Source organism: Oxyura jamaicensis, chromosome 10, assembly GCF_011077185.1.
Source record: "Oxyura jamaicensis isolate SHBP4307 breed ruddy duck chromosome 10, BPBGC_Ojam_1.0, whole genome shotgun sequence".
Taxonomy (NCBI): domain Eukaryota; kingdom Metazoa; phylum Chordata; class Aves; order Anseriformes; family Anatidae; genus Oxyura; species Oxyura jamaicensis.
In genome coordinates, this window is record NC_048902.1 from 612,284 (window position 1) to 639,639 (window position 27,356).

General features: G+C 38.2%; 2 protein-coding genes across 4 annotated transcripts in view; both read right to left on the bottom strand.

Moving 5' to 3' along the window:
• Positions 1 to 10,316: 10,316 nt before the first annotated feature.
• Positions 10,317 to 21,459, bottom strand: DUT (deoxyuridine triphosphatase). 2 transcript variants are annotated; one of them, XM_035336066.1, is made up of 7 exons: positions 21,297 to 21,459; positions 20,840 to 20,990; positions 19,352 to 19,443; positions 18,274 to 18,318; positions 12,420 to 12,494; positions 11,490 to 11,560; positions 10,317 to 11,039 (listed from the first exon to the last, which is right to left on the bottom strand). In XM_035336066.1, the coding sequence occupies exons 1-7, from the start codon at positions 21,301 to 21,303 to the stop codon at positions 10,983 to 10,985; spliced, it is 498 nt and encodes a 165-aa protein (XP_035191957.1). In that variant the 5' UTR covers positions 21,304 to 21,459; the 3' UTR covers positions 10,317 to 10,982. The 2 variants fall into 2 exon arrangements, with proteins under 2 accessions (XP_035191957.1, XP_035191956.1); XM_035336065.1 differs by lacking the exon at positions 21,297 to 21,459 and adding an exon at positions 21,131 to 21,290.
• A 4,724-nt stretch (positions 21,460 to 26,183) lies between these two features.
• Positions 26,184 to 27,356, bottom strand: part of SLC12A1 (solute carrier family 12 member 1) — a 49,480-nt gene continuing 48,307 nt past the window's right edge. For both annotated transcript variants that reach the window (XM_035336064.1, XM_035336062.1), the window contains exon 26: positions 26,184 to 27,302. In XM_035336064.1, the coding sequence (XP_035191955.1) occupies positions 27,167 to 27,302 (136 nt within the window). In that variant the 3' untranslated portion in view covers positions 26,184 to 27,166. The remainder of the gene's footprint in view (positions 27,303 to 27,356) is intronic.

Below are 27,356 nucleotides of genomic sequence, written 5' to 3' on the forward strand. Positions count from 1 at the left end.
CAGTCTATGATGTAGTCTAGAGGGAGTGCACACAACTCTTGTGGCCCTGTCATCTATGCCTGATTTGAGAAACCGAATGTATTTTCTTGGCCATCTTGAGCAATTAAATTCCCTTTGACCCACAGAGTGGTCCGCACTCTAGTGGTATTAAAAATTACCTTTTCCAAAATTAATTCCTTTTCTTACAGATGCCACTAGAGTGACTTGTAGTTGTACACTGAATAAAGTCACTCTAGAAGGACTTCATTGATTAATGTGTAAATCAAATGCTAAGGAAAACTTGCTGGTATTGTAATATCCAGAGAATGATCTACTTCAAAATAACTTGCTCAGATTTTATGGTTTAACATTTGGAAAAAATCTTTCAGACAGCAGATTGTTACAGAGAAGATTAACAGCCCTAACAGAGAGGTAGGCACACCTTCAATGAATCTGCCCTACAAGTTTTCAATCAATGAGCTTAGATGGTCATTTATTTTGCAGAAGTTTGTTTTGTATATTCAGCATGATACTTAAAGGTTGTGGTTTTTAAAAATTTTGTTGAGTGAATCTTTCCTGCTTAGTACAAAAAAAAATCTTTATATAACCTTGGGAAGATGCATAAGCAAGAAATGGCTGTTAACAGCTGCAAATGTTTATGAAGCTCTCCTGTGCTGGAGGATGCTGGCAATTAAAGGTAGCTAGCAGGAGGCTGGCTAGCATAAACATCTGCAGCCAATAATTGTAGTTTGTTCTCATCCATTTGTTTCTGAAGACTTGTAGGATTGAGCTGATCTGGTGAAGAAAGCACTATCAGTATGTTCAGGGTTTTGCACTAGTGAAGAAGATGTAAGTAGGTCTTGTTTTCTTCAAATCTAACGTGTTGTTATAGCTGGAGCAAACTCTATCCTTGCAGGTTATAAATCAGTTTGGTTACCAAAAGACTGAGAAACGTAAAATGAATGATGTGAAGCTTTAGTTCAAGGAACACTTCAAAAGGCTATTCTAGATTAGAAAAAAATTTATTTGATTTTCTAGGACTGATATCCTTTTTTAGGGAAATATTTTTCTTTACTGGTGAGGCATGAGAGGGGAAAAGGAATTGCTCTTGATAGCTGTCACTGTCTAGTTTGTAGGCTGAAAACACCAAGTGAGGAAGGAGTGGTAGCCAACCTGAGAATGATGTTTCTCAGTCACAGTAAGGCAAACAATGCTCTGCAGTGCTAAGTCCCAGCTGCTTTCCTGTCCTTGGCCTGTTCCCCACAGCTGAGGTGGCATTAGCATTACAAATCTTGCTAACAGATATCAGAAGACCCTAATGTCTAGGTACATCAGGGCAAGATAAAGGTTGTGAATACCCACCAGTACAGATTCCCTTTTTGTATTGTGCCTGGCTGCCAGATAGAGACTTAGTGTTAATTTGTGTTAATAATTAAAGTGTTTATGATATTAAAGGACAAATCATCCTCTCCTGGAAATTAAAGACTTATGCTACAACCTCCTGATCCTCAGTGAGTATTGCATTAGTCAATTTGTGGCCAGCCCAGTAACTCGATAGCAGCGAATTATGTAGTTATGTGGGAATTCTGGTTTTTGGAACAGGCTGAGGTTCCCAAGCTCAGGCCCAGCACTGCTAGGGTGTGTCATCTGTATGAGGCACTTAGTGGGAAGAAAAAGCTGTGATGCCACACTCTCTCATGCTTTCTGGACAAAATATAGCAGCAATATTACATTAAGGTAAGGATGGGAACAGACAGAACTATTTCTTCACCAAGAACATTCCTCTACAGTGAGGGACCAGTTGGCTAAACAGGTTTTCAGCTGATAATATGTTGAGTTACCTGTTTTACTTATGACTATTTTAGGCTTTGAGATGATGAATCTGAGAGTGGATTTGGGCCAATTAAATGTCCCGTCTGTACCTTCAATTCCATGCTTAAAAGTTTTAGAGGGCCCACAATATAGGTCGCTGGAAAAGACTGCTGTGAGATAATGAAAGAAACTAATCCTGATTTGTGGTAGAAGCAAGTCTTACTCCTGGTGTCCACTTACACTTGTGCTGTATTTAGTCTACAGCTAGATTAAGATTAACTACCAGAATATTAGCCCAACATCCTCACCTCAATCCAGACTGAAGGAAGAAGGATAACAGCTGAGAGCTTAAGACTCATAATATTTCTCTTTATTTATTCATTTTAAAAATAGTTCTGTTGTTAAATCCCAGCCTAAATGCCACTAATTTCAGAAAAGTCAGGATTTCTCCTACTGAAAAAAATCAAGGCTACTATCCATACCAACATAACAGTCTAGTCCTTCTTCATGCTTTCTCATGCACTCAGACTTCAAATTTATTCTGCCATTAGCAGGAACTTAGAGAAAACTGGATTGTGATAGAGCCAAGTAATAATTTGCTGAAGTTACAAAACATTAAAAAACTACTGATATGGCTTTTAAAAATAGCAATTTTCATGTTACCAAGTGGCAGATTCCACTCTCCCTCACCTATCTGCACAGCTTGCTTTGCTAAGTATCGGGGATGTCTTTGTGGACCACCACCTGCTTTCAGCTCTGGCTTCTCCACACAGCTGTTCTGCAGCAGATGGGAAGGTGTGGAATCTAAGATACTTTCTGAAATCACACAGTGGGGTGTGTTTGTGCGTGGTGGGGTGAGTGGGAAATTCCAAGAGATGTAACTCCTGAATTCCAAAAAGGTATCAGTATGTTCTAGGCCTTCTTATTATTTTACACAGTAGCAAAAGAGATGGCTTTCATTTTATGCTTAATGATATAAGTAAACATATACAGTGGTTCAGACATTTCTTACAAAAGAAATGGCTGTGTCCAAGGCTGTCATAGCAAATGTTTTTTTGGAGCCAAGATTGTTATCCAAGAACCCACCCAAAAATTTACTGTATGAAGCAATAATGGAACCTGCTGATTCATCATTTGATGAAACCAGGAGTGCCCAGTATTGCCCAACAGAAGGTTACACAGGGTCCTAATGGAGTGTTTCTCTTGCATAAAAGGGAACAGATGTAGCCAACCTCATGAGAAACAGAGCTGTGGCCTGCTGTGAGCTCCCATTGGGCAAAGTTTCTTTCAGATCTGAGAAACTGTTCCAGCTGAGTCAGAATATTACTCTGGTACCACCATGATTCTGCAGGCTACATTTCCAGATTCAGATTTGGGTCGTGGTAGGCTACGTTCTACCATTTTTCACTCAGCTGCTGTATTGGCAGAATAACTTTAGACCTTGCCAGGCTATTGGATAGCTGACTGCTGGCTGAGGAGCTCTGCTCTATGTGTAGAAACACTGCACAAAGTTGTCTTGCTCTAGAGGCTAGAGGTGTATTTCACACTGAGAATCAAGCCTTGTCACCTTCTCAAGTTCTCAGTGACAAGAGAGATCACAAATCTTCCTGCTGTACTTTGAGATATAACTGTAACAGTGTTTGGCCCAGAAGTAACTCCTGTGGCAACAGGGTAAACTATAAAATCTTGTCTTTCAACTGAGGAACAAATGTGATAAAATGGTGCTTGTAAACTTGTACCAGTCTTTACATAAGGATGTGCTGTAGTGAAGAAGTAGTAAGTCCTCTTACATTAACTTAGGTGGGCAGAGAACGAGAAAGAAATACTGACACTGCTGCTGGACTGAGGATTTGTAGATGGATACCTGCATCTCCTAATAAGCTGGAGACTTCAGTCTAGACTAGAAATGCTTATAAATCCAAACAACATCTTGGTTAAATAGTACAGTAAGTGATTGCACACTGCATTTCTTCTGCAGTAAAGTAAGCAGAACACTGGCATCCATTAGTTACTATACACCGATGCAAGTGTTTCAGGGCATCCTGGTATGAAGGCCCAGGATAAACACAACTACCATGATGACGCATGTTTCCATTGGCATTCTTGTTGCCTGTCACTTCATACTAGAGTTAGTTCCTCAGTGGTGTTAGCTATTCCAAGTTCAAAACCAGATCTTGATTAAAGCCTCCAGGAAAGCACTGTGGATGTCAACAGGGCCTTCAGCATCAAAAGCACGGAATAAAATTATAGATGGAAAAGACCCATTAGGTCATCTATGCAGCCCATCTGCCAATGCAGGATTGTTTTCTGCAATGTGCTTTTTCCCTTCTTTGTCTGTATCAAGCCAAAGGGGTTTCCACAGCTTCCCTTGGGAGACTATGACATGCAGATTTGCTCTTGCCCTTAGGAGTAACTTTGAGTTTGTGAAATAACAGAGGCATCCTAAGTTTCATTTTGATGGAGGAAAGGAACTCTGAGAGAAGGTCCCTGAGTCTTACGACTATACCGTATCTCAAATGTAATTCTGTATTAATTGCTTCTTGTGTACAGATCATATGAGGCTAACAGTGTCCCACCCTACAGCTGTCTCTTTCAGTAATTATTCCTTAGACAGATTTTTGTCATCTTTCAGTAGTAACTAGTGCACAAACCCTGAACAATTGCATTTCTCTTGGCAAAAGTTCACAATTTGCCCTAACTAGTGTTTGAAGCGTTCTGTCTGCCTCTTGCTCCTTTTAATTGTGCTGAAGTTCTCTGGCAATTAGTTATGTGATGTTCCAGAAAAAGTTATTGCAGCATATTTTCTTTAGGTGAATTAAAAACACTCAATACTTACTTACTAAAAACAACTACATTTATAGATAGAGGACTTTTGACAGCTATTGATTTAAGACTTCCAAATGTTTTCATTCAAAATTCCCTGGGTGCCTGCTGTTGATCAATCGTAACTTTCTGACATCTTGATCTCTTCCTAGAACATGCTTCTGGCCAAATATATGAAAGTGCTTTTTGACCTTGGGTATTAGGCATTAAGAAAACGTGAATCAATTATTTTTCAGAGGGAATAAAATACTTCCGTAACTATCAAAACAAGCAACCCTCTGACTTCTGTTGAAGATCTATGTATGTATAGACTATTGAAGTTGACTATGGACATAGCTCTAAAAGGAATGCCACTACCCTTAGTGTTTTGATGAGGACTATATTTTCGCAGTTCGTAGCCACTGAAAATCCTATTCAGCATGCAGGACAGCTATCAGAACATAGCTGCAGAGCTATGGAAGGCTATGATGAGAATCCTTCTGCGATTGTTTGAGTTGTACTCTGCAAAATGAACAAGGATTCAGAAGAAGCTTTTGTCTGACTGGCACTTTGGGTAAGGGGGAGGGGAAAAAAAATTGAATACCCAAAGCGTCTTAGTTAGCAGTTGGATATAATTTCTTTTTGTTTAGCATTTGCAGACGGCTTTGTGTAATGCTGTAATATAATAAGAAAGCTTTGTCAGCAACAGACTTCAGGAACATGAGCAGGCTAGTGAGGCTACATTGTAGGGCAGCCCTAGAAGAGGCAACTATGATGGAGTTGTAACAAAAACGTTTTCCCTGGGCTGTTGGCACATTCTTTAGAGTACTAAACCAGGAGTTTGCTCTTAGGTCTGATTTTATTTCTAATGCCTAATTTGTAAGCACTCTTCCTCTGCATTGGTTAAATAGAACTTTCTCTACTGTTCACTAGAAGTGAGTTTCACATTAATCTTTCAATGAGCTATTCAAACACCCCTAACACTGGTTGCTAGCCAATAGCACACCTGGAAAATCTAAGATTGGCAAACCAGAATGTAGAAACTAATGAACAAAGAGATGAGGGGGAAAGCCGCTATCCAGGGAGACCCAAGGAATCATGTCATGCTAAGAAATCTTACCACAGCCAGATAGCTCTGGTTTCAGCATTGCATCAGGTTTTGCTGATCTGTGGCTCTAGTGGCACTTGGTACTCCCTTACAGTTCAAATATAAGGGAAGGTGGTGGAATAACTCATTTGGTGGGCAGATATCGCTAGCAAACAGCTTCATCAGTGTGCATTGTTGTGCACCAGCCCAACGCTGTGATAAAGGTAACAGACAACTATGGCTGTTGCTTTGTATGAATTTGAGTGCCACCTTAAGCAGACCCTATTCCTCTCCTTATCCAGCTGTTCTAGTATTTTGGCAGCTACTCAAAATTTCTTGGAGTAATTGTAAATAAGTAGTAATTTTTACTTAGGTTGTATGCAATCCTGGTACCACTGATCATTTGCATGCTTTCTTAATATATTCATAGCTATGCCTTCAGTATATGTTCTGAACTTCTGAATGGTAAACTTTAAGATGTCAAAGTTGGAGTCCAATTCATTAAGTCCATTATTTTAACTAATATTGATTATTAAATGATTATTAATCAAACTAATTAATATAAAGTCCAATTAATTATTATTAATGTGGGCCAATAACTTCTGAAGTCAACTTTATTAGTGGGAAATAGTGATGAAAAAATAAATAGGCAGGTACTGTTGGTAAGCAGGTGCCCAGAATCCTCTTGTAGGAACCAAACAAGAACATGAGATGTGTTTTTCTGCTTGGTCTGGGCTGTTTCATAAACGTTAAGTATCTCAAAAGCCTTCCAAATAAAACCAGATGGCTAACTCTCCCATGCATCAGATTTCCAGCCTGCTCAAAATACAGTGGTGAAAGGTTGCCTAGATTTGCCTGTTGTATTAGTCAGTCTTACTCAGCTGGTATTTGGGAAAGCTATGAACAGGATGCTGGAAGCTCTGTGCAGGTGGCCTGGGGGCAGGACACAATCTATGTCATGGTTCCATAAATAACAGAAATGTGAAGAACTCTTTGCAGCTTCTCTTAGCAAGAAACTGAGAAAAAGATGCAGAGGGCTGCACTTGGGTGAGGATCAATGCCCTGACAAAAGTACCAGTACCTTGCTGCCTCCCCAGAGCAGTGTTTTGGTTTTTCACTTGGCAGCAACTTCCAGGCGGTGGGTTTTATCCACTTCTGTAAGTGACATTAATATGGTTAATATTAAACAAAAAGCCTCAGCCAGTTGACATGGATGGAGCCTTCCACAAGAATGGAGCCTTCACTCCATTCTTACACAGCTGTCTCTTCTTCACATCAAGAGAGGGCAATGAATTATCTGTTGCTGGAGCCATGATTTCCTGGCTTTGTCACAACTCCTTTTTCAGTCTTCCCACATTGTCAATGCTTTAAGGCAAGTTGAGAAGGTAAGAATATGATTTTCTTATTTTTTCCCCCAAACAAAATACCTCTTTTTCTTTGACCACTGCCAGCCTATATTGCTATGATACACTGTTACAGGATAGGATGGACAAAAAAAAAAAAAAGCCATACTCTTGCATAATCTGTGAATGCCCTGAATTACCTGTAATAGCCCTAACAGTTTGGACTCACTGCCAGCAATAACTTCTACATGGAAGTATAGGAAAGTGAAACTTACATTTTGTTTGTTGCTGTGAAAACTTGACGTGGGCTTCCCTGATGTTGTCCTGTATCCTAAGGGAAAGTACTGGTAATTTGTCAACAACTGAAGTGCAAGCTGGCACAAGCAGGAACGTTATGGTTAGGACTGAGGGGTTTTAGCAAGGCAGCACTAGATACATGCTGCCTTGCTCTCTAGACATGGCACACGCAATCAGGCAAAGGAAAGGGAGAAGTTTTCTTCCAACTAGGACACACAGTTATTTTGTCTTGGCGACTTGAGATAACCTCTTGGACTAGCTAGGAATCCATAAACCACAAAATACTCATGTTAAAAGAATCTGGCTAAAGACAATACTTTCATGACTATTTGTTTTTTCTTTTTGCTTTTACAAAACAAATTCCTTTGCAGTAATCAATAGTAATCAAAAGGACTTTCTTCAGTTCAAGGACACCAGCTTTAAATGTTAAGGCTACACGCAATATTGATACAAAACTCTAGTATCTATTACAAAATTTACTATACAAATGTCTTCTAAAAAGTCATCGGTTTTTTGATGTCACAAAATAGTAATACTAAAGTCTATGGTGAAACAAGAAAATGTGCATACACAGCTCACATTTGTTTAACTAAGCATAGTTTTGTATATTAAAAACAGTAGTTGCTTTCTGGATGAGGGCTCTTGAATTATAAAATTAATTTGTCAGGTTTTCAGACTTGGCAGGGCAAAAGGTTTTCTTGCTGTGTTCTAACAGAGAAAGGGAAAAGCATCACTTCAGTAGTAAAAGGCCAAACAGCCACACAGTTAATGGAGGGAAAATTTAGGAAAATAATTGTTAATTCACTTCAGACCTGATTCTGCAACGTTTAACCATGGAATGGCATTGTTTGCCCAGCAGCAGATCCAAATTTACACTTTACAGAATAACATCCTTACTGAGGTAGAGATTGCCAAATAGCTGTTAGTGAGGGAAGTGCCCTGTGTGCCAATTCTAGAAATCAGTATGGCAGTACAGTCTGCCCTATATTTCCAGACTTTTGGTACCTTACATAACTAGGTACAAAATACTCATTTTTATTGCAGATTCTTTTCTTTGGAAGTGCAGTCATGTGCAATCATGTGGAATAAGTGTGCTGATAATTTTCCTTCAGAAAGTGTAATGATTAGCAATGTGGACACTTTTCTGTTCAGGCAGAAACCATAAAGCACTGAAGCAAGCATTCACTTTTCTTGCACTTGAGGTCACAAATTTATGCAAGTCAAAAATGTTGGGCCTGCCAAAAACATCATGCTACACTCCACCAAATAAAAGTACACTGTTATTCTTACAAGGAAAGGTTTGACAGGACAGGAAATAGGCAGGGTCATAGAAGTTTACTTAATGCTGAAACTTATTTAACCATCTTTAAGCCAAAATACAATGATAGTTATAAAAATATATATAGAAGGTGTGTGTGTGTGTGGGGGAAATACAAGAGTAGTGGACTGAGCTATGTAAGAGTAGTGGAGTGAGCTATGTAAGAGTAGCAACCAATACAGAAACTAGGGTATTTTAATAAAAATTCCCTTAATTCACGTTACTGTATGTCACTTGCCTTTACTGGGTTAACGTGCATTAACTAAGTTTTAATTTATGTCCTGAAGTTGCAGCAAAAGGCACCTGATTTGGAGGATCCAATGCAGTTTATCAAGCTATACACTATTTCCATTACAATACAATCCTTAAGTAAACTGCATTCCACTTAAAGGAATGGAGGAAGGGGGAATAAGAGCAGAATTAATATGAAAGATAGGAAAAATGTTGCTGTTCATTACAATTTTCCATTTTTGTTGAAACACAGCAGGAGAGCAAAGCCACAGGCTTCTCTACTGCTCTTGCATGCCAGGAGGGATTATGCAAACACTGCAACCACCCAAATCTTATTTAAATTACAGTCATTGTTCCCCCTTTAATGGTTATGCTTTTGCCTGCTTTCACTCAGATATTGCTGCATCTTGCTTTCTGCCAACTTAGTCCCAATGGGAGTCATCAACTCTTGATTACAGATGAACAGATCTCTGAAAAATAACTCTGGGGGAAAAAAAAAAAAAAAAAAAAAAAAAAAAAGTAGAAAAGAAAGCAAACTTTAAGTGCCATCTAGTGGCTGATTTATTGAAAAACATTAGATAGATCCAAAAACAACTGTGTGTGACACAGAGTAATGTAACTATAGCTGAACTAAGGAAGCAGTGCTTGAATTCACAGCCACCAAAGACCAGGTTAATACTTTGGGGAAACAAGAAAAGGACTAGAAATAAATGGTGTTATTACCATAAATTTTATTTTAAGCTTTTAGTCTTAAGTGGAGAGCTCAAATGGTAGGAATCATGTAGTGATCACCTGTTTCCTTAAAGACTCTCATCAGCTTATTGGAATGTGTAACCTTCCAAGTTGTGTGTATTTCACCTCAAATTGGAAAACTGAACCCTCTCACATCTCGAAAATGGTACCTATACGATGGTGTTGAAGCTGGACCCAAGAACCTGAATTCAAAGGTAAGCCTTTTCCACCAAATTCACCTGGAGTTGAAGGTCATATTTTCCTCCATCTCTATTTTTAACAAGTCAAAATCATTTCTAAAAGAAAGAAGGCAGACTGTTAGCAGCAATATCCTTTTCCTTTCCTGCAGGAAAAAACTACTTTCTGCAGTAGATGAGAATTCCCCCTCCCCCAAATTATTTCCCATTATAAAAGGTCCACATTCCTTTTACACAATGAGATTCTGCAGTATCATTCCTCAAGCTTTAGGCAACTCCTCTTGTAGATAACATGCCCCTTCTACAAATAACCAGTAGTTAACAGTGTAAACTTTAGACAGGTTCAGACAAAGCTATTTGTGAGACAATGGAGAGCAGCCCAGTAGCATTTTAAGTATTTTTTTTTCTTCTTTTTTTTTTTTTTTTTTTCAAATAGCATTTTACTTCCAAGTTGCTTCAGAGCTTTCCATCTCTTTGGTCTCATACAGTGAGCCTTGGGAACCACCCCTCAGTTACAGATAACGAAGTAATCTCCAGATGAGCTGTGTTACTTAGATCAAACATTATATTGCCTGCTCTATTAATAGAGAGCTGAAAAAATGACTGTTTGAGGACTAGCTAAGGATCAAAGCCAGAACATTAGCTTTGAGCAGAAACATGCATTTTTGACAGATAGAAGATGCAATAGTAAACATCTTCACCTTATTCTGATTTAGGTAAGAGCAGGAAGTCATACTGGTAGCTGTAGTATCAACGATTCTTTATGAAATAAGCTCTCAGCATGAAATACTGAGATACATGAAAACTGGGTTTCAGAAGATTAACACAAACTGGCAAGGGAACAATCAGCCATTTCTGTTTAGGTAACTAAACCAAGGATAAGTAAAATAAAATCACATTGTTAAATTATTTTTAAATTTATTGCAGTATAATCAGCACATACAAGTACTAATTACTGAGGACCAAAAAGCTACAAAAAATAAATCATCAACCAATTGATCAAGTCATTCATGCACATTTCCCCCATAATGCAGCTGAGTTAACTGCCTATAAACATAGAAAGGAGCACAAGTACAGAAATGTTGTATAAAACTTGAGATTATTTTTATGTACATCTAAATCCCACTCCTAACTCAATTGAAAATTTAGGAGTAACAAAAAAGCAACAACACAGAAAATAATTTTCAGTTCTTTCCTGTAGAACCAAAGCCACCTTCACCACGTTCTGTATCATCTAGAGCCTGAAAGACATCAATGACGATAAGCTGGTTTAGTGTTTTAACTTGCCTTTAATTTTTACACAACAGATATCATCTACCATAGAGGAAGATACATTTACTCAGCTTCTAGCTAGCTATAACTCAAACTAAAATAAAACATTTTAAGAGACAGACAGTTTTGAATACTTTCTGTATAAGATTAAACAAATACCAAATGAAAATGTTTCTCATGTGCCTTTTACTTCTGAAGACTTAAATCCTCCAGGTAAAAAAAAAAAAAAAAATCTTCCAGGTAAGCACATTCAAAGCGTAAAGATTTCTATTCAGAACAGCATAGCAGCGTTGCTGCCTAACACTGAAAGTAGTTTTAATACAAAGTATTTATTGAAACCATAAATTTCAGCTTATATACAACTATCTTAAACCAATGATTCTTGAAGATAGCAGAAATATTTCCTTTTGTCAACTTACTTGAACTTCTTCAAGCTCAGGATAGAAAATGCGTTCGCAGATGAGCTGGGCAATCCTATCCCCTTTCTTAACTGCAACAAAGTTAAATTATTATAATTTCCCTTTTTAAAAAAGCAAACAACCAATACATAGCTTAGACAATCCCTTTCTAAGAGTATGAGAATGTATTTAAGTGTAAATACTTATACAAAGCTTAGTTAAGCAAACCTTAATAGTCCCAGAAATATACAGGATGTGATAAACTTGTGCTTAGGCCTCATAAATGAAGTTTCAGCAGTATTAGCTCAAGAGATATCCTCTCATTCCTGCTGCTACACCGTGGCATCTTAAGTGTTACTATGCATAAATACTGCAGATGCTCTGAGACAGTTCCCTTTGCAACTAGATACAGGAATTAATTTCCTTGGGGCAAAAAAAAAAAACAACCCGAACTGATAAAAGGAAAACAAGAACTCTGATTTGTACCAATTTGATTCAGAGAACTTCTCTAAGAAGCTTGTAGCCTTTTCTGCCACTTCACAGCACAAATCACTAGCAATACCTTAACTGGGTGCTGAGGCTTAAAACTGCATTTGCAAAAGGAAAGCATGATTAAGGGAAAATTCTATATTTATTATTCATATTTCCCAGAATCCCAGACTTTTTATCTCAAATCTTTTTTGCTGACCAAGAAAGAAACCAAAATACAAAGCTGTACTTCAGTAAATCTCATGAATCTAAAGGTTAGTTAAGTAGTTCTTTTCTGCATATCACCTAATTTAATAGTAGAAACTTTACAGGTTTCCTTAACAGGACATTAAGTTGACATGTTTTTGTTAATTGTAAAAATGTTCTCAGATAACTTTATCTCTGTGTAGACTTTTAAACAAAATTAGTTTCTCATTTCCCATCTGATGGCTGAAAACAGGCTTTGTCTAGCTCAACACTTACCTTCAAAAGTCTCCTTGCCAAAGTTGAAGAGTACCACACCAACATTTCCCCTGTAATCTTCATCAATAACACCAGCTGACAAAGAATTAAGTAAGATACTCAGTTAATAAATGTTGTATTTTAAATAATACTGGTTTAGATTAGATAGGTGAGTGCCGTATCTCATACTGACATCCTTTATACTACTTGTGCAATTAAACAATATATATGAAAACACTGACACATCTAAAACTGCTAGTTAATCTTACAAAAAGAAGTGAAAAGCACCATCATGTATTAAGTGTTTTGCCATTGTACTACTAATTTTAGTTGTAATAACCTATCTGAAATCAAGACAGCTGTACCAATTTCAGCCTCCATTTATTCTGCTAACTACAGCTCCTAGAGTGTCAAGCACAAATTTGTTTTCTTAAGTCTAATGTTTTATTTAGGAACTATGGATTTGCATGGATTCCAGTCCCTTATCTCAGGCAAGCTAAAAGAACTAAAGCTTTCAGGAACTGAGGGTTTCCTCATGGATTAAAAGCACACAGCAAAGCACAAAGGCTGGGAAGAACTGAGTTCTTGTTCTTCTGCTGTGAAAGGCTGAGGGTAGGACTTCTGTAAGGTGCATACCAGGGCAGAAACACTGGGAGCATCCACGGGAGGAAAACCCAGCTACATTCAAGTGTAAATACAGTACAAAAGGTTTGCTATTATATATAAACTATTAACTCTATATTCTATAATCTTTAGAAAGGTAGTTCAAGAGATTATTTATCAATATACATAAATTATCATTCAGGTTCTCTTTTCCCCTCTCAGATACAGAAAGTTTGTTTCTAATAGAAAAAATGGAAATTGGATTTCCCTGTGGACCAAAGTATGTATTTTGAAGTCTTCTTGCAGAAATACTAAAATGAATGTCCTTCCCAGGCACTCAAGGAATTGTACATACAAAATACTACCCATAGATCATAGATGTCAAAATAAATTGTAGTATGACTATATTTTACCTTGAATTTTTATTGCTGAAGCACAACATATATATGTAATAATAGAAAATTAGTATTTTTTTTCTGTTTCTTCAGCTGTGTGAAAGCACTGCAGTAAATACTGTACGTAATGTTACTATTTGATCTCTGCACTTGTTCTGGTGTGAAAAGGTATCGATAGAGCTCTATTCCCCATGTAATGTTACGGGTTAATCTAACCACATTTCTGAAGAGTAGCCTAATTAAGATCAGGAGTATCCACGAGTTCTGGAAAATCAGCAAAACATGCAGTTCTTATGTTGGCTCACTGGTATTTGTGTGCAATTCTTTAAAGGGATCCTACCTACAGAATGCTGTCAGAAGTAAGAGTCAACAAATTTTAGGGGTTGCTATGTATGAACGTTTTCCAGAATCAAAGTTTTTTTAAAAAAATCATGAATATAGTGTTTGGTTTGGTTGATTCAAAGAACTTGATGTACTGAAGCTACAGGTACAAGTCCTGTACTGTTTGTTTTCGGTTAGGCCAACTTTCTGAAAGTCATCAGCTAAACTGAGCATCACAATGCATCACTTACATTGGTCATCACATCTAAGAAGTTTCTTGCACAATTTCTACCACAGTTCATGTTACAATTCAGTATTTAAATCTTTAAAAAACTATTTAAAACCTTTAAAAATCAAACCCTGCAAGCCTGTGTCAGTGTATAAGCAGAAGAGGCTGAACTATAAAATATCGTGAAAGCTGCTTCTCACTTCTAGAAAGGTAGTCTACCTTCCTCCTTTACAAAAAATAATCTATATTACACAAAATAATCTATAATCCTCACATAATCCCTAAGTAAGGGGTGACACAAAGTGTTAGTAAGAGTGCTACATATATAATTTATATGTACTATATATGTGCACGGCAAAGGGAGATTCAACCAATTGTTAATACCAGTCCAAACTGTTTTAAGCATCCCTCAAGTTCTGCGGTCAGTTACCCATTCATTTGGCGCCTTTATGGACATGCATCAATCAGCTGAAGAGCTGAAAGTCAGAGTTATATTTGGCAGATAAAAATTTGTACATATGCTCATAAACACCCATTAAAAGATCATTAGCTCTTTGGATACATCCTTAATTTGACAAACCATTCTCAAGCATTTCTGTGCAGCTAAGAAAACATTTTTCTAGACTATATGCTGGGACAGATAATGTAATTAGAGACTGATAATGGAATTTGCTAGTTTAACATATCAAGGGCTAGTTTTATTTGTGTTATAGTATTCCGCTCTGATGTAACACAATACTCTAAAGTGATTATTAAAGTCTAATTCTATTTAAATAGCTATTATGCTTTTGTGGGTATAGAATGTATCAATTAAAGTAATATTCTTAAATTTATACAGGCAAGAAAATCCTGTCACATTTCTGTTGAAATTAGCAAAAGAAAATCTGTAGAACAATTTGTGCAACTTAAAGGCATTTTAATTTAACTCTTCTACCTCTGACAGAAAGCAAGTTTATTTCTACATAGTGACAAAAAATCACACTTGATGCATTGGTTAGTGCTTAACTGCTAATGATGCTTCTTGGTCTACCTGTCATTCCTAGTATTTTCTGGAGGGGGAAAAAAAACAGTATCTAAAACTTGGCTTGTGTTGGAGTATCTGGAGCTTAACTGCATGTTCTATCTATTCTTAAACTTCAAACCATTATTTCTTTGAAAGGAGTGATACTGCTATGACGGATCCCTACTTTTAAACAATGGCATTAGCAGAATCTCCGCTTTATGTACAGTCACTAAAATTTATTTTACAAGTATTGGCTGAAAAGCTTGTCATGAACAGGCACCAATTTCTTTTGACCACCTACTTGAGTACTACTGAAGAGACTGGCAATGAGTTTTGGGGTAATAATATGGAGCTATTATTTAAAAGAATACAGATAATACTGAGTATTTTTACTTCTACAACTATCTTAACATTATTACTTTTAGAAAGCAGGCTGCCATAACTCCTTCCTGTATTCATCATAGCTTTCAGACTGGGTATCCAAAGGTCATACCCTCCCCAAAACTATGTACTTCTAGATGAAGTTGAGTATGTTTGTAAGAGAATCCTGCCCTTCAATGAATATACATCATGTTCTAACACCAGTCATTACAAGTTTGCCATGTGTTTAACCACTGTTGGCAGTAAGCTAGTAAAATTCTTCTGAAAATTGTTCAAGCTTAAACTTTAGGTAGTTTCTCTTAAAAGTGGCTTTTCAGCAGTGGCCACCTTCATTTGAGAAACCTAAAATTTGTAAATATCACTTCAAAATTCAGGCTTCCTTCTTCATTTCAGCAAGCTTACCAGTGGAGAGGATGGCCCAGCCCAAATAAATGAAATAGTGTGTAAAAAGGAAGACAGGTGAGCTCTCTAGGAATTGAAAACTGTCTGGTAATTCAATGTGGAAGACTGATGAGTATTTCTGTGTCTGAACTGGTCAGCAACATTTAAAACATAAGTTACTTACAGTATTCAGTCAACGAGGAAAAACTCTCACTAAAGCACTTAAGTTTTGTAAGCTTAGCTATAAAGTAAACAGTTTTTGTAAAGAATCTACAGAGAGCTTCAGACTTATTTTCTAGTAGGTGAGAATTGTGCTTCCCACACACTTCTGAGGATGAAAGCTTTCCAGCAGATGCAGAGTAAGGACTTTTTTTTTTCTCAAAAAGCATACATGATACAAACAAAACTTTCAATCAGAGTTGAAGGGTTATGTATTAAGAAATAATTTAAAAATATATTTTGTGGCCAAACCCCCTAGCCTAATGCTGCACTGAATGATTGAAATACTTTGAAAGCCACAATAAATTCGAAGTCCATGAAAGAATTCCATTTTGTGTAAAGTTTCCGTAAAATTAATTGACTTCCAATCCTCTTCTCTTTAAATGTATTATACCTCCACTCACATAGTCTGAGCTTAACTACCACCTGAATTGAGTTCAAACTATACTATTTGTATCAGAAAGTATGATACTTGGAAGATACAAGAAGGTGTAATCCAGGAGGACCTGACTGACAGTCCTTCTGCATGGGGTCAGAAACAAACTGTATGTACTGGGCATACTGAAAAAAAAAAGTTAACAGTAAGTTTTCTTCCTTGGCATTGTTATTCCACAACACCAAGCTACAATAATTATACACACTGCTGAGCACTAAGACTCTCTTCTAAATTATGTGTATTGGGTGGAAATCGACTAAATCATTTTTGGAAAAATTGTGCATTAGAATTGGCAGTCAGACACGCTGTCTTACTCTGTCAGAACTTTGGCACATCATTTCTTGGGAAAGCATCCACACCTAGCAGATGTGAATTCTGAACGTGTTTTTGCATGATCCCAGTTTTTCCTCCTTGACTTGCAGGACTTCTTACAATGTATTTTTACTGAAATGGGTAATGGATTTCATTGCCAGAAACGTACCTAGGCAGGACAAATTAAAATGATATAGCAGTTTTTTGTTTTATTTTTTTCTCCATAAAAGGTCCTCTAACTGCTAGTAATCATTTTACCTGTGTTTTTTAAACTCTTGTTTTTGAAAAACTGAACATAGGTCATCCTGTTAAGCACTTTTTATTTCCTTTGAGTACCTCCTAGTTTAACTTTCAGATAAAAAAGTGTTAGCGTATATATTTTTTCTTAAATGAAAAAAGTGTGTCACTTTTAAGAATCACACTGTAATAGACCATGTACACTATATAGAGTCACAGGGGTATAGATACTCTTTGACTCCCATCTTAGTGCTCTCCTTTTCATGTTACCCAGCAAAACCTAAAAAAAAAATTGCAAAGAGTTACTGCACAGGGTTTTTATGAGGCAGAAAATGTATTATTTAATTCTGAACTGTATTCTTGTACTGTTAGAACAATTTAAGATACATTTAGAGGTAGTTAAATTGCTGAGGTTGCAGCTGAGCTCAGTCTAACTCCAGAACAATCGCAGCAGTGAGAACTGTGATGTAGATGTCACTTTATTATGAAGTATTAACAGAAAGGTCTGTGATCTGATCAACCCCACTGCAAAACTTCATTTATGTCATGCTGCAGTTATAGGGATATGGCAAATGGATGACGAGACTTTCATAAAGGTTTCTGGTTTTATGTATATATACACCTGTAATAATTGGTTTTAGAGATCCGTGAATTTCTAATTAAGATTAAGGAAAAGTTCAAAGTATATTAAAAGACAACCTGTTTAAAACACATCTTTTGCTAAAACTGATAAAAAAGTAAAGACCTGTAAAAAGTGGGACTTGCTTTACTTGTTTCAAAAGACTTTCAGATTTTAAGTCAATAAACGTACAAAGTTAGTTTAAATTTTGTTTGCTTTATATTTGTTGCATTTTGATCACTAAAAGTAAACTAAAGTTCTTTGTAATCTAATGAACAATTTTCTGCAAGTGAAGAACTGCCCACAGTAATGGTATATTCCAGTGGTTTTTATCATTTTATTTGTGTACAATCACTGTGTCTTCTGTATAAAAGAAAATCTATATGCTTTAATTCACTCGGATCTTACACTATGCTGAAAAGAATCACACACAGCTTATTCCATGAAAATGAAGAAAGCATACTGTAAAAATAATTTTAAACCCTAAACCCCAAAATAACTTCTATGCCATGCACTGCTTACATGAATGCTCTGGTTATTATAGGAAAATGAGTAATAAGCCATAAAGTTTTAAAATAATTGTGATTTACTGGTCTTTGGGGGTATTACCCAATTATCTCCTTTTGCCAGACAACTAATGAAGCCAGCATTATTAATTTACACATATTACAATGTGAAATTAAGGAACTTCTAACAATCAAGATTTACGAAGTTATAGTAAAAATAACAAAAATCTTACCACCAACATCTATGAAGTGCTTTGCAGCTAAGCCAGAACGTGGTGCTAGAAAACAAGAATTTTAAGTGTATTAATTTTGTTTTTAAACTCTTATAAAATATTTATAGGTTAGCGTGTTTGCATGAAGTTGTCTCAGCAAGAACTGTTTCCACGGTCTTTCTAAAATAAATGTGATTTTACAGGAACTACTGTAAGTGTTATTGTATATATTTTAAAAAAGCAGCTGCTACAAGCTACATTAAGATTGAAATTTTTAAATGATGCAAGTATATCCTTGTTTAGACCACCAACCGCAGAGAAGGTTTCTCCAAAGAATGCTGGAGCAGACAATGACTATCTAGTGTTGGTTTATTTTTGGCTGTTACCACTGTTCTGGAACAATCTCAGAAGATTATTAGGTCAATCCATTTTAGTTATGATGGAAAACAGTATCTGATAAGCAATTTACTAAGAACATTACACACATTAAATGATGTGCTGTTGTTTTTAAAATATATATCTTGACCTACTTTAATGAGGTGCTAAAAGTTACTCTCTCCAGAATTCTTTGTTTGGATTAAAATAAATGCATGTGCATTCTCCTTTTCGATGAAAGGAAACAACAAACTCTGAGCATGTTCTTCCACTGAGGTAGCTGTTTTTCTGTTTGTTTTTACTTAAAGATTTGGATGTAATTCAGAAAAAGAATGAACAAAACATAACACCTTGTACACATTCTCTCAATTATTTTGTCACTAAAAGCAGTAAAATTCTACCATATTCTCCTATTTCAGAGTTAATTTTTAAATAGACAACGGTGCATTTTCTATTTATCCATTATTTATTGGTCTTTGTCATTTGAATTCTGAACCTGCAGAAAAATAATTAACTATTGCATAGCATATGAAGTTGTATGCAGGTTATGATCATTTTTACTAGCAAACTTCAAATGTTTTTCACAAATGGCTACTATTAGGCTTAATAAACCACGTAGATGTGAGATTTATTCAGCACACATAAAATATACGAAAACAAGAATATCACGTCAAACCTGTTCTGCAGTGACTCTGCAGCTTTTTTATATAGCCTGCTTACTTACCTACTCGGCCATAGCAACCAGAAGGAAGGGCAATTTGAATGTCTGTTTTCACTACAGCCTTTTCCATAGGTGGTATCACACAGTCGTAGGCACTACATTACAGAAAGAAACACTAGTTTATATAGAATATTGAAAAAAGACACCTCTGTATTTTAAGGTACAAGATTACCCAGAATTACTCCTGCTGGGACGTGAGAGAACATGACCTACCAGAGAATTGATACAAGACACAGTTACAGATTGACAATACTTGTACAAAACATAAGATGCTCCCATTTTCACAATGCTAGCTTTCAGTAGCATCATTTGAACAGCATACTTGTGAGATTGTTTCTTAAACTGTTTTTAACTGGTAAGGGAGAGACAAAACATAGATATTAACTTGAAATTAAGCAGGTCAATGAGGATGTACAGTTTTGTGTGCCAACAGAAACTTTAAGGAGTTTCTCTTCTGACTAAGCTTTCTACAGCAGGTGAGCTAGCTATAACCTAAAAATCTACTGCAAAATAATAAATTATGTTAAATTTTAGGCAACTTTTTTTCTGAGCAGGTCAGAAGGTTAAAATTTGCAAGATTCTACTGAATTTAACTCGGAACTAGAGAGATTTTAAGCTCTTTCTGAAACCAGACAACTGGAGGCCTAAGGAAAGGGGGTGGTGACAGGACCATGTGGTAAGACTGTTCTACAGTTTTAGGCCAGCAAATCATGGCCTTGAGGAAGAACTTATTTTTAAACACGTGGAAGCATCAAAAAAAAATCTGTGAAGCTTTTTCCCAGGTGTACTGTACGCCACTGGATCAAGACAAAAACAAACCTGGAAAAATGCAATACAATATAAAGCTTTGAGCATGGTAGAGCACAGAGATGCGTATAGCCTCAGAGAGGAAGTCAGATGGTTAAGGGGGAAAAAAAGACAGGATGGATATTGTAAGTGATACTACAAAAGGACATTAGAAGAAGGCAGAGTAAAGCGCAGACATATCTAGTAATTGTATCTGATCACTGAGCAATACAAACAACCACGTGCTGATATTCCTAGACATAATGAACAACGCTTACCAGTTTAGGCAAACCTAGCCCTGTGCAGCCATGACCAGGGCTCCTGCTGGGCGCATTATCAAACTGCCACAACTTCCTTTGGCCGCAGCACCCAATGGCCCAGAGGAGAGCGGCAAAGAAATAGGCTCTGGCAGACCAAACCCATGAGCGCTGACTTTTTTTTTTTTTTTTTAATTATTTCACAAGAAAGCACCTAGTGCTGGTGCCAGAAGGAGCTCATGCTGCCGTGCCAAGCCAGACAGCGCTGCTGCCAGACGACCTGGGGGTTGCAGTATGGCTGGAGCTCTGGAAATGCGAGGAAAGGGACAGGCACAAGGGAGCCGAGACACTTCCCGGCCCCACGAGGCGGTGAGTGACGGGCACAAGGGAGCTGAGGCGCAAGGTGGCTGCTCGCCGCTCCCTGCAGGCGCCAGGGGAGGAACCTCACCTGTACAAGTCGTAGCCCGCGGCTCGAGCGGAGCCCCTGGAGGGTGCGAAGGCGTTCTTGGAGAGCTTGGTGAAGCGGAGCCTCATGGAGGGCTCCCCGGGCGCCGAGCTCATGTGCCTCTTGCTGGCGGACGGCTGGGAGCAGGGCATGGCTGCGAAGGGCGACACAGGCCTCGTCGTGAGGAGGGGCAAAAAGCGCGCCAAAACGCGAAGCGGGAACCGCTCAGCCCCCGCCTCCCTCCGCCGCTGAGAGGGTGGCCACCCCCTCCCTTTCCCTCCGCCCTCCCCTTACGGAGCCGCAGGAGCCGCACGAAACGGGCCGCCATGGGGGCGGTGCAACGCCTCAGGGCGCCCGGCGCTCCACCGCCGCTGGCCGGAGGGGGCGGGCTAGGGGACGGGCGGCGGGCTGGGGGGCAGCGACGCCCCCCCCGCTGGCCCCGGGCCGGGCCGGGCCGTACCTGCCATGCGGCATGGAGCAGCCCCGAGCCCCGGGGCACGGCGGCGGCAGCGCCGCCGAGGGGCGGGCGGACCCCGCGGGGGGCGCAGCGTTGCCGGGGAAGGCGATGGCGGCTGCACGGCGGGCGGGGCTCGGCCACGCCGCTGCCCCCTGCAGGAACCAGGGTACCAGTCCTCCTCTTCCTTCTGCTTTTCCGCCTCCTCCTCCTCAAGTTAAACGTAGTCCCCCCATAGGCTGACATCGGAACCTGCTGCATGTGGGGCTGCACAACTTGTGCTTCACCGCGTGAATGGGTGTATTTTTTTCTCCGCACATCGCTTCGGGCTGTAGGGGTTCTCTTTGCTCCTCTAAATTTTGTCCCAGACCGTCTCCCAGTGACACTTTTTTGAAAGATCAGTGTGTGTCTCCTGTCAGTGTCACGTTTTGAAGTGCAGTCAGGTGGAAGTGAAACCATTGCTGCGCGTTGCACTCTGAAAAACAAGTGTTTTGGAAAACATCCCAATTTGGGGTGTCTTTGCAGCTGTCTGGCACTTCTAGTTTTAATAATATTCACCATTTGAATGAGAATGCATATGTACCATAGACGTGTAGGAAAAAAAAAAAAAATAGTTAATGACTTCTGATGTAACCCATTCACAAATTGAGAGCTGATCAGATTTTTTGTTACATCACATTAATGTCTGATTATAAGTGGTTATTTATACAGCCAGCACGTCATAAGGGTTATAATTGCATCCTGCATCGTAGTGTAGAAAAGGACTGATTTTCTGAGTGGCCTGACTCATCTGTGAGCTAGGCTCGGTTCTAGGCTATGTGTAAGGTAGCCAGGAGGCCTCTGCATAGCAGGTAAGGGAGCTTGTCAAAACATCTTGTCATCAAGGAAAAAGGCCTCAGCTGACCAACGCTTCCCCCCCCTCAGGTCTTACAAAAGACAGAAGCGTTGGCAAGTTTGCCTTGGTGCTGGGAATGTGGTGTTTACTCTGGAGATGAGTAGTTATTTCATCAACATTTCTGCATTCTTGACTGCTGACTATTGCTGTTCTCCATTAGGCATGTCCTGCTGGCTTTGAAAAATAATAGTGAGATAAACTGAAATTATCTTTTTCCTGAATTGAAAATAAGAATGGTGGCTGCTTTCTTGTACATGGAAAGAAATATAGAGCTTTTTTTAGGGATGCTAATCCATAAAATTCTCTGCACTGAAGTTTTGGTGTTAGAATGGGTGTTTTTATTAGGAGAAAAATGTGGCTTTAAAATAGAGCTTTCCCTGCTGCCACCCCAGCCTGACTTAGAACAGCTGTCTCTCTCACAGTGATTAAGATGTGCAATTTAGAAGGCTGCTGTGGGCGTGTTTATTTGCAATTAAGTTTTATTTTTGATCTTCTGTTTTGCTGTGCTATGTGGGGACTGTAGAATTTTGTCATTGCTTTTTACTCTGTTCCAGAACAACTTCAGTGCTTTATTTTTGCTTGAAACTGAATTTCCTCTGATGAAATTCCAGCAATGGCGTAGCTGTGGGTTATTGTTGTTGTTATTTGTGGAGTAAGCGAGCTGAAAAGTATTGGGTTTGGTCATGGGTTGCAATGGCACAGAACATTTTCTGCTGTCACAACAGTTGAGGTCAGCACCAGCAGGAAGGCTGCTGAGCTTTGAGCTGAAGAGGCTGAGGGTTGCTTGAACTCTGTTCTCCTAGCTTTGCTGATGAGATGGGGACCTCTGACAGAGGGGAGGTGACAAATGGGTATGGTTAAATGAGTCTGTAATAGCTAAAATGGTGTTGCTCTTTGCACTGTGTCTGGGACTTGATGTTAACGTTGCCGTGTCTGTTACTTGCAGACTACCAGTCAGTTGCCAAAACTGTTTTTGCCTGAAGGAAGAACTTGAGATACTATACAGAATTGTAGAAAAAGAGCGAAAGGATGAGGAACATCCAGGCTTTCTGAGAATGAAGGACAGCCATCATTTTGCCTTGCCAGGATGGCTTCTGGTAGGACTTTTCGAAGGTGCGATGAAAATTGCCCAGTAAGTTACCCCAGTCTTAAACCTCTGTGGGTGGCTGGGGCCTTGCATTGTGATCATGATGACTAAATGGAGAACCCTTTTGGGTGTGAAGTAGGACAGTGGCATGCTCTGCCCAATGTGGCTTGACAAGGTGCAGCTATTGTCTTCAGAATACAATGAATTTTTGGCTATGGTCTTTTACTTGCGCTGTTGGGATTAAAAAAAAAAATCCAAACTAAACTCTGTTGGGGACTGAAAATCTAGTCAAAGGCCTGTTGGAAGAATGCTGATCTTGAGCACTAGATAGGGGTTACAGTTACTGAGCACCCTGCCTTATGGTTGTACAATCAGGATGGGCAATTAGCAAGTGGTTGTAAAGAGATTTAAAGAACTATGATACAATGCCATCTGTGATACCTGTTTGAGCACCACTAACATGAGGAGGAAAAGGTGAGATTCATTGATGAGACCATCAGTAGTGGATCATTTTAACAGGCCCTTAAGCGTAGCTGTATGAACTGTGGGAGGCCGAGGCCATCGTAGAGTTCTCAAAATATTCTTTACTTCTTCAAGGAGTGGTACTTTTGCATCTGTACATCTTTGGTCAACTTATCTCTGCTTGCTTTTGTCATGTCTGATCAAATCAACCCTAGACTATTTAAACCCATGGAGTTGGTAGTGTGATATATGCTCAAAAAGTGCTAGACAGCTTTAGAGCCATGTTTTTCTCTAGAGATGTCAAATGTGTAATTAGAATTCAGTTACTAACATGGTGATTAAAATTCAGCAGTTGTTTTATGCATAATATATGTAAAAAAAGGAAGTGTCTCTTACAGAGTGGGAAAAGAGGCGACGCGTGGAAAAGACTCCACAACCATAGGGTTGTAAAGTAGGTATACTTTATTGCGGTGCACTGGGCGCACTGGGAATAGCTTCCCTCAAGAAGTGTGCACCTGCCCAGTTGTCTCTCACAATTTTATATGTGAATACTGTTACATATTACATGAGCTCTAAAACATATTATTTTCTCTGAAAAGGCAGACCTCTTCCAAGTACTCATTTCCATACTCCCTGCCCTTAGCTCCTCCCAGTTGCACCTGTGCAATTTAGCCTGGTGGTCGTGGGCAGGGGTCTTTCAGGATGAAGGCCACAAGGAAGAGGAGGTTAAACTTTTTACCTTTCTGGACTTTGACCTTTTGTTGGACAGTATTATAAGTTTTTTTTTGTTTTTCTTTGCCTTGTTCCCTGACAACAAGTTGTTCATCCTTCCCTAATGAGTTGTTCATTCTTCTCTCATCTGTTGGCCTTGAGAGATATCTTCCTTTTTACATTTGCTTCTCATAAGGTTCTCATCTACATCCCCTATAATTAGGATATTTTTTAGATTCTGTTCTACATCCACAATAATTAGGATATTTTACCATATATGTAGCTAAATACTAATTTGGATAAGTTTTAGCATCTTCCCCATCTCAGAGGTAGGTGGACTAATAAAATTTTGTAACTGAAGTTGCAATTCAAGAGTTCATAATTAGTACGCTCTCCAAAGTAGTCGTGCAAACGCGTTAAAGTTGTGGTGACAAGAAGCTCTTTGGAAACTATTGTGTTGAAATTACTTGTGGATTTGTGAAAAAAGCACTTCACTTTCAGTTAGTTAAGCACAGTTGTGTGTAGAGTTTGTGTTGCTGGTTATAAATCCCATAGCACTGTTGTGCTAATTAATTTATGTAGTCTGAGCAAGGAGTTTTACATTGATGTGTATGTTAGTGCTTAGTTTTTGATGGCTGTTCAAATGTAATTCTCTGGGATTCATTGTTGGAATCCTACAGTGATGTCTGTGGAAAAAAAGCAGGAGTAGTATTGAAAGTACCATTACTAATGCATATCATGCTCTTTCTTTTTAGATCTGCTTAGTTCCCTAATATCAGTTTGGGGCAATGTTCCCTGTGGACTGAGAATTTACAGGAGTTGAAAATATTTAGGAATCTATCTTTACTCATGTACGTAATTGAAGGTCTTAATGCAGATGCATAATTGCACCTAGTCCTTCCATATCTTTTGATACGAAACACACAGAAGGCCTAATTAGAGCTTCCCCAGAGGCTCTTTCTCTTTCCATTGACTGTTTGGGTACCTCACAAAGATAATACCCGTTTGTTGTCCACGGTAAGGTGGAAAGGGTGGTGGCCACTGCAGTTCTACCAAGGCAGAAGGACTTGACAGCATGTAACAAACTCCTTTATTGTTGCTCACCTCACTGAGAAGGATCAGAGTAATTTCTGTGTTTTGCAGGTACATAATCTGAGGTTTGGTTTGCTCAGAGTTGTGGGGGAAGTCTGTTACATCTAGGAAACTCATATATCTGTGTCATGCAGTTAAACTGCAAAGTGATCCTTGAGCCTCATTGTAAATGTGTGAGAATGAGCATTAAGAGAGAATATCAGTATTTCATATCTGTCTTTAATAGATGGAGAAAATAAACCATGGATTATTGGGCTACATTACCATGTTCTGCTGAATTGCTTCTGCTGAACTTGAAAAATATGAATATCAAATATTTGACATTTTTGGAGATAGAGTGCTAGATATTCCACAAGTTACATTCTCATAATTCAAGCAAAGATAGAATCTGAGGCCTGCTTTGAGATAAGCATTTAGTGAAAATCAGGGTCTACCGGCTTTCCTGGGGCTTAGATTTCTGTTAGTCTATCCAAAGCAGTTGCAGAATAGCAGTAATTAAATTAGTCATGCCCCTTAATGGTCTTTAATTTAAATAATGCTTAGGCATAGAATATAGCTTTCCCCATTAAAAAAAGAAACTGCTTTTATTGACAGCTGAAATGATAAAGTACTATAATGTTGCAGAATTGAAAATAGAAAAACTGCATAGCTTAATGGATTTCCTTTATTTCAACTTAATGCATAACAAGTATTATTTAGGAAGTCTAAAAAATAACAAAAGTTTATATACATAAAAAAAAATAAGACGTTCAGCTCAGCTAATCATTTTTCTAATCACTTACATAAATCACTGTATATTACATTCCAAAGTATAATCTCAAATTATATTAACTCATAACAGTCATAGCAAAATTTGTCAGTATTTGTCTAGTATTTGACTAATTTCTTTGTGAAACTCACCATCTTTAATTATTGAAATCATACATTCCATTCCATGTCAGAGCTTGAATATTCATTATCAGCTCTTGCCATATTTAATCCATCTCTATATCTAAGTATCTTTTTTGTTTGCAAGTTAATTAGAAGCATTTGAATTAGCATTACAATTTAGGTAAAAGAATCTGCTGTAGGCATAGGTTTTAATTTTAATGTAATATTATAATTAAACAGCATCGCAGGTATTCTGTTGTTTTATATCAGTTTATGGCTTTGACCTCATGGGTACTGTACAGTTTTTTTTTTCTCTCCCACATCGATGCATTTGATTTTCATCCTCCTCTGTGTTTAGTAGCAATTATGACAGTGCAATTTGAAAGTATTTATTTATAGATTTAACACTTTTTACACTTAGCTGTTAAGCTTGGCTTTCTAGGATGACTATCACAAGCATTTTAGATACCATATAAATAAAATCAGTGGAGTTTCTTCATTGTGTTCTCAAAATATTTGCTGTCTTATGTTATACAGGTGGATTTTCCTGCTTTTGCTTGCGCTGGAATGTGACACCACTAGGGACCAATCACATTTTCTTGTCCAACTCTCCACTATGTTGCCTTGAATTTTGATAAATTTTCTGTCAATAAGTGAAGTTTTAGATCTGTATTAAATAAGTGTGTCTTTAATAAAGCACTGCCATTAAAAATGTGGGGTTGAAATCAAGCATGGGATGTTCTAGGCACTGAACTCTTTCTAAGAATAGAAAGTCAGTACATTTTTGTGGTTACCCCTGACCATTAGAGTTGGAGGAAGGTTCTTTGAGAGGATTTCTAGCCAAGCCATATACAGGTAATCAGACACCACTCCTTTTCTTGCCACTGGGAGACTCCTGTTCAGATACACAGAAAAGTAACATTATTAAGAAAAAGAGGAGACCTGAGAA

What these genes read in the sequence shown, in the direction of transcription:
- DUT (XM_035336065.1), bottom strand. Translation starts at nt 21,164, where the DNA reads ATGGCGGCCCGTTTCGTGCGGCTCCTGCGGCTCC. An exon ending in CGTGCGGCTCCTGCGGCTCC is followed by an intron (nt 20,991 to 21,130) that starts GTAAGGGGAGGG and finishes CGCCCTTCGCAG; the next exon opens with CCATGCCCTGCTCCCAGCCG. An exon ending in GCGGGCTACGACTTGTACAG is followed by an intron (nt 19,444 to 20,839) that starts GTGAGGTTCCTC and finishes TCTGTAATGTAG; the next exon opens with TGCCTACGACTGTGTGATAC.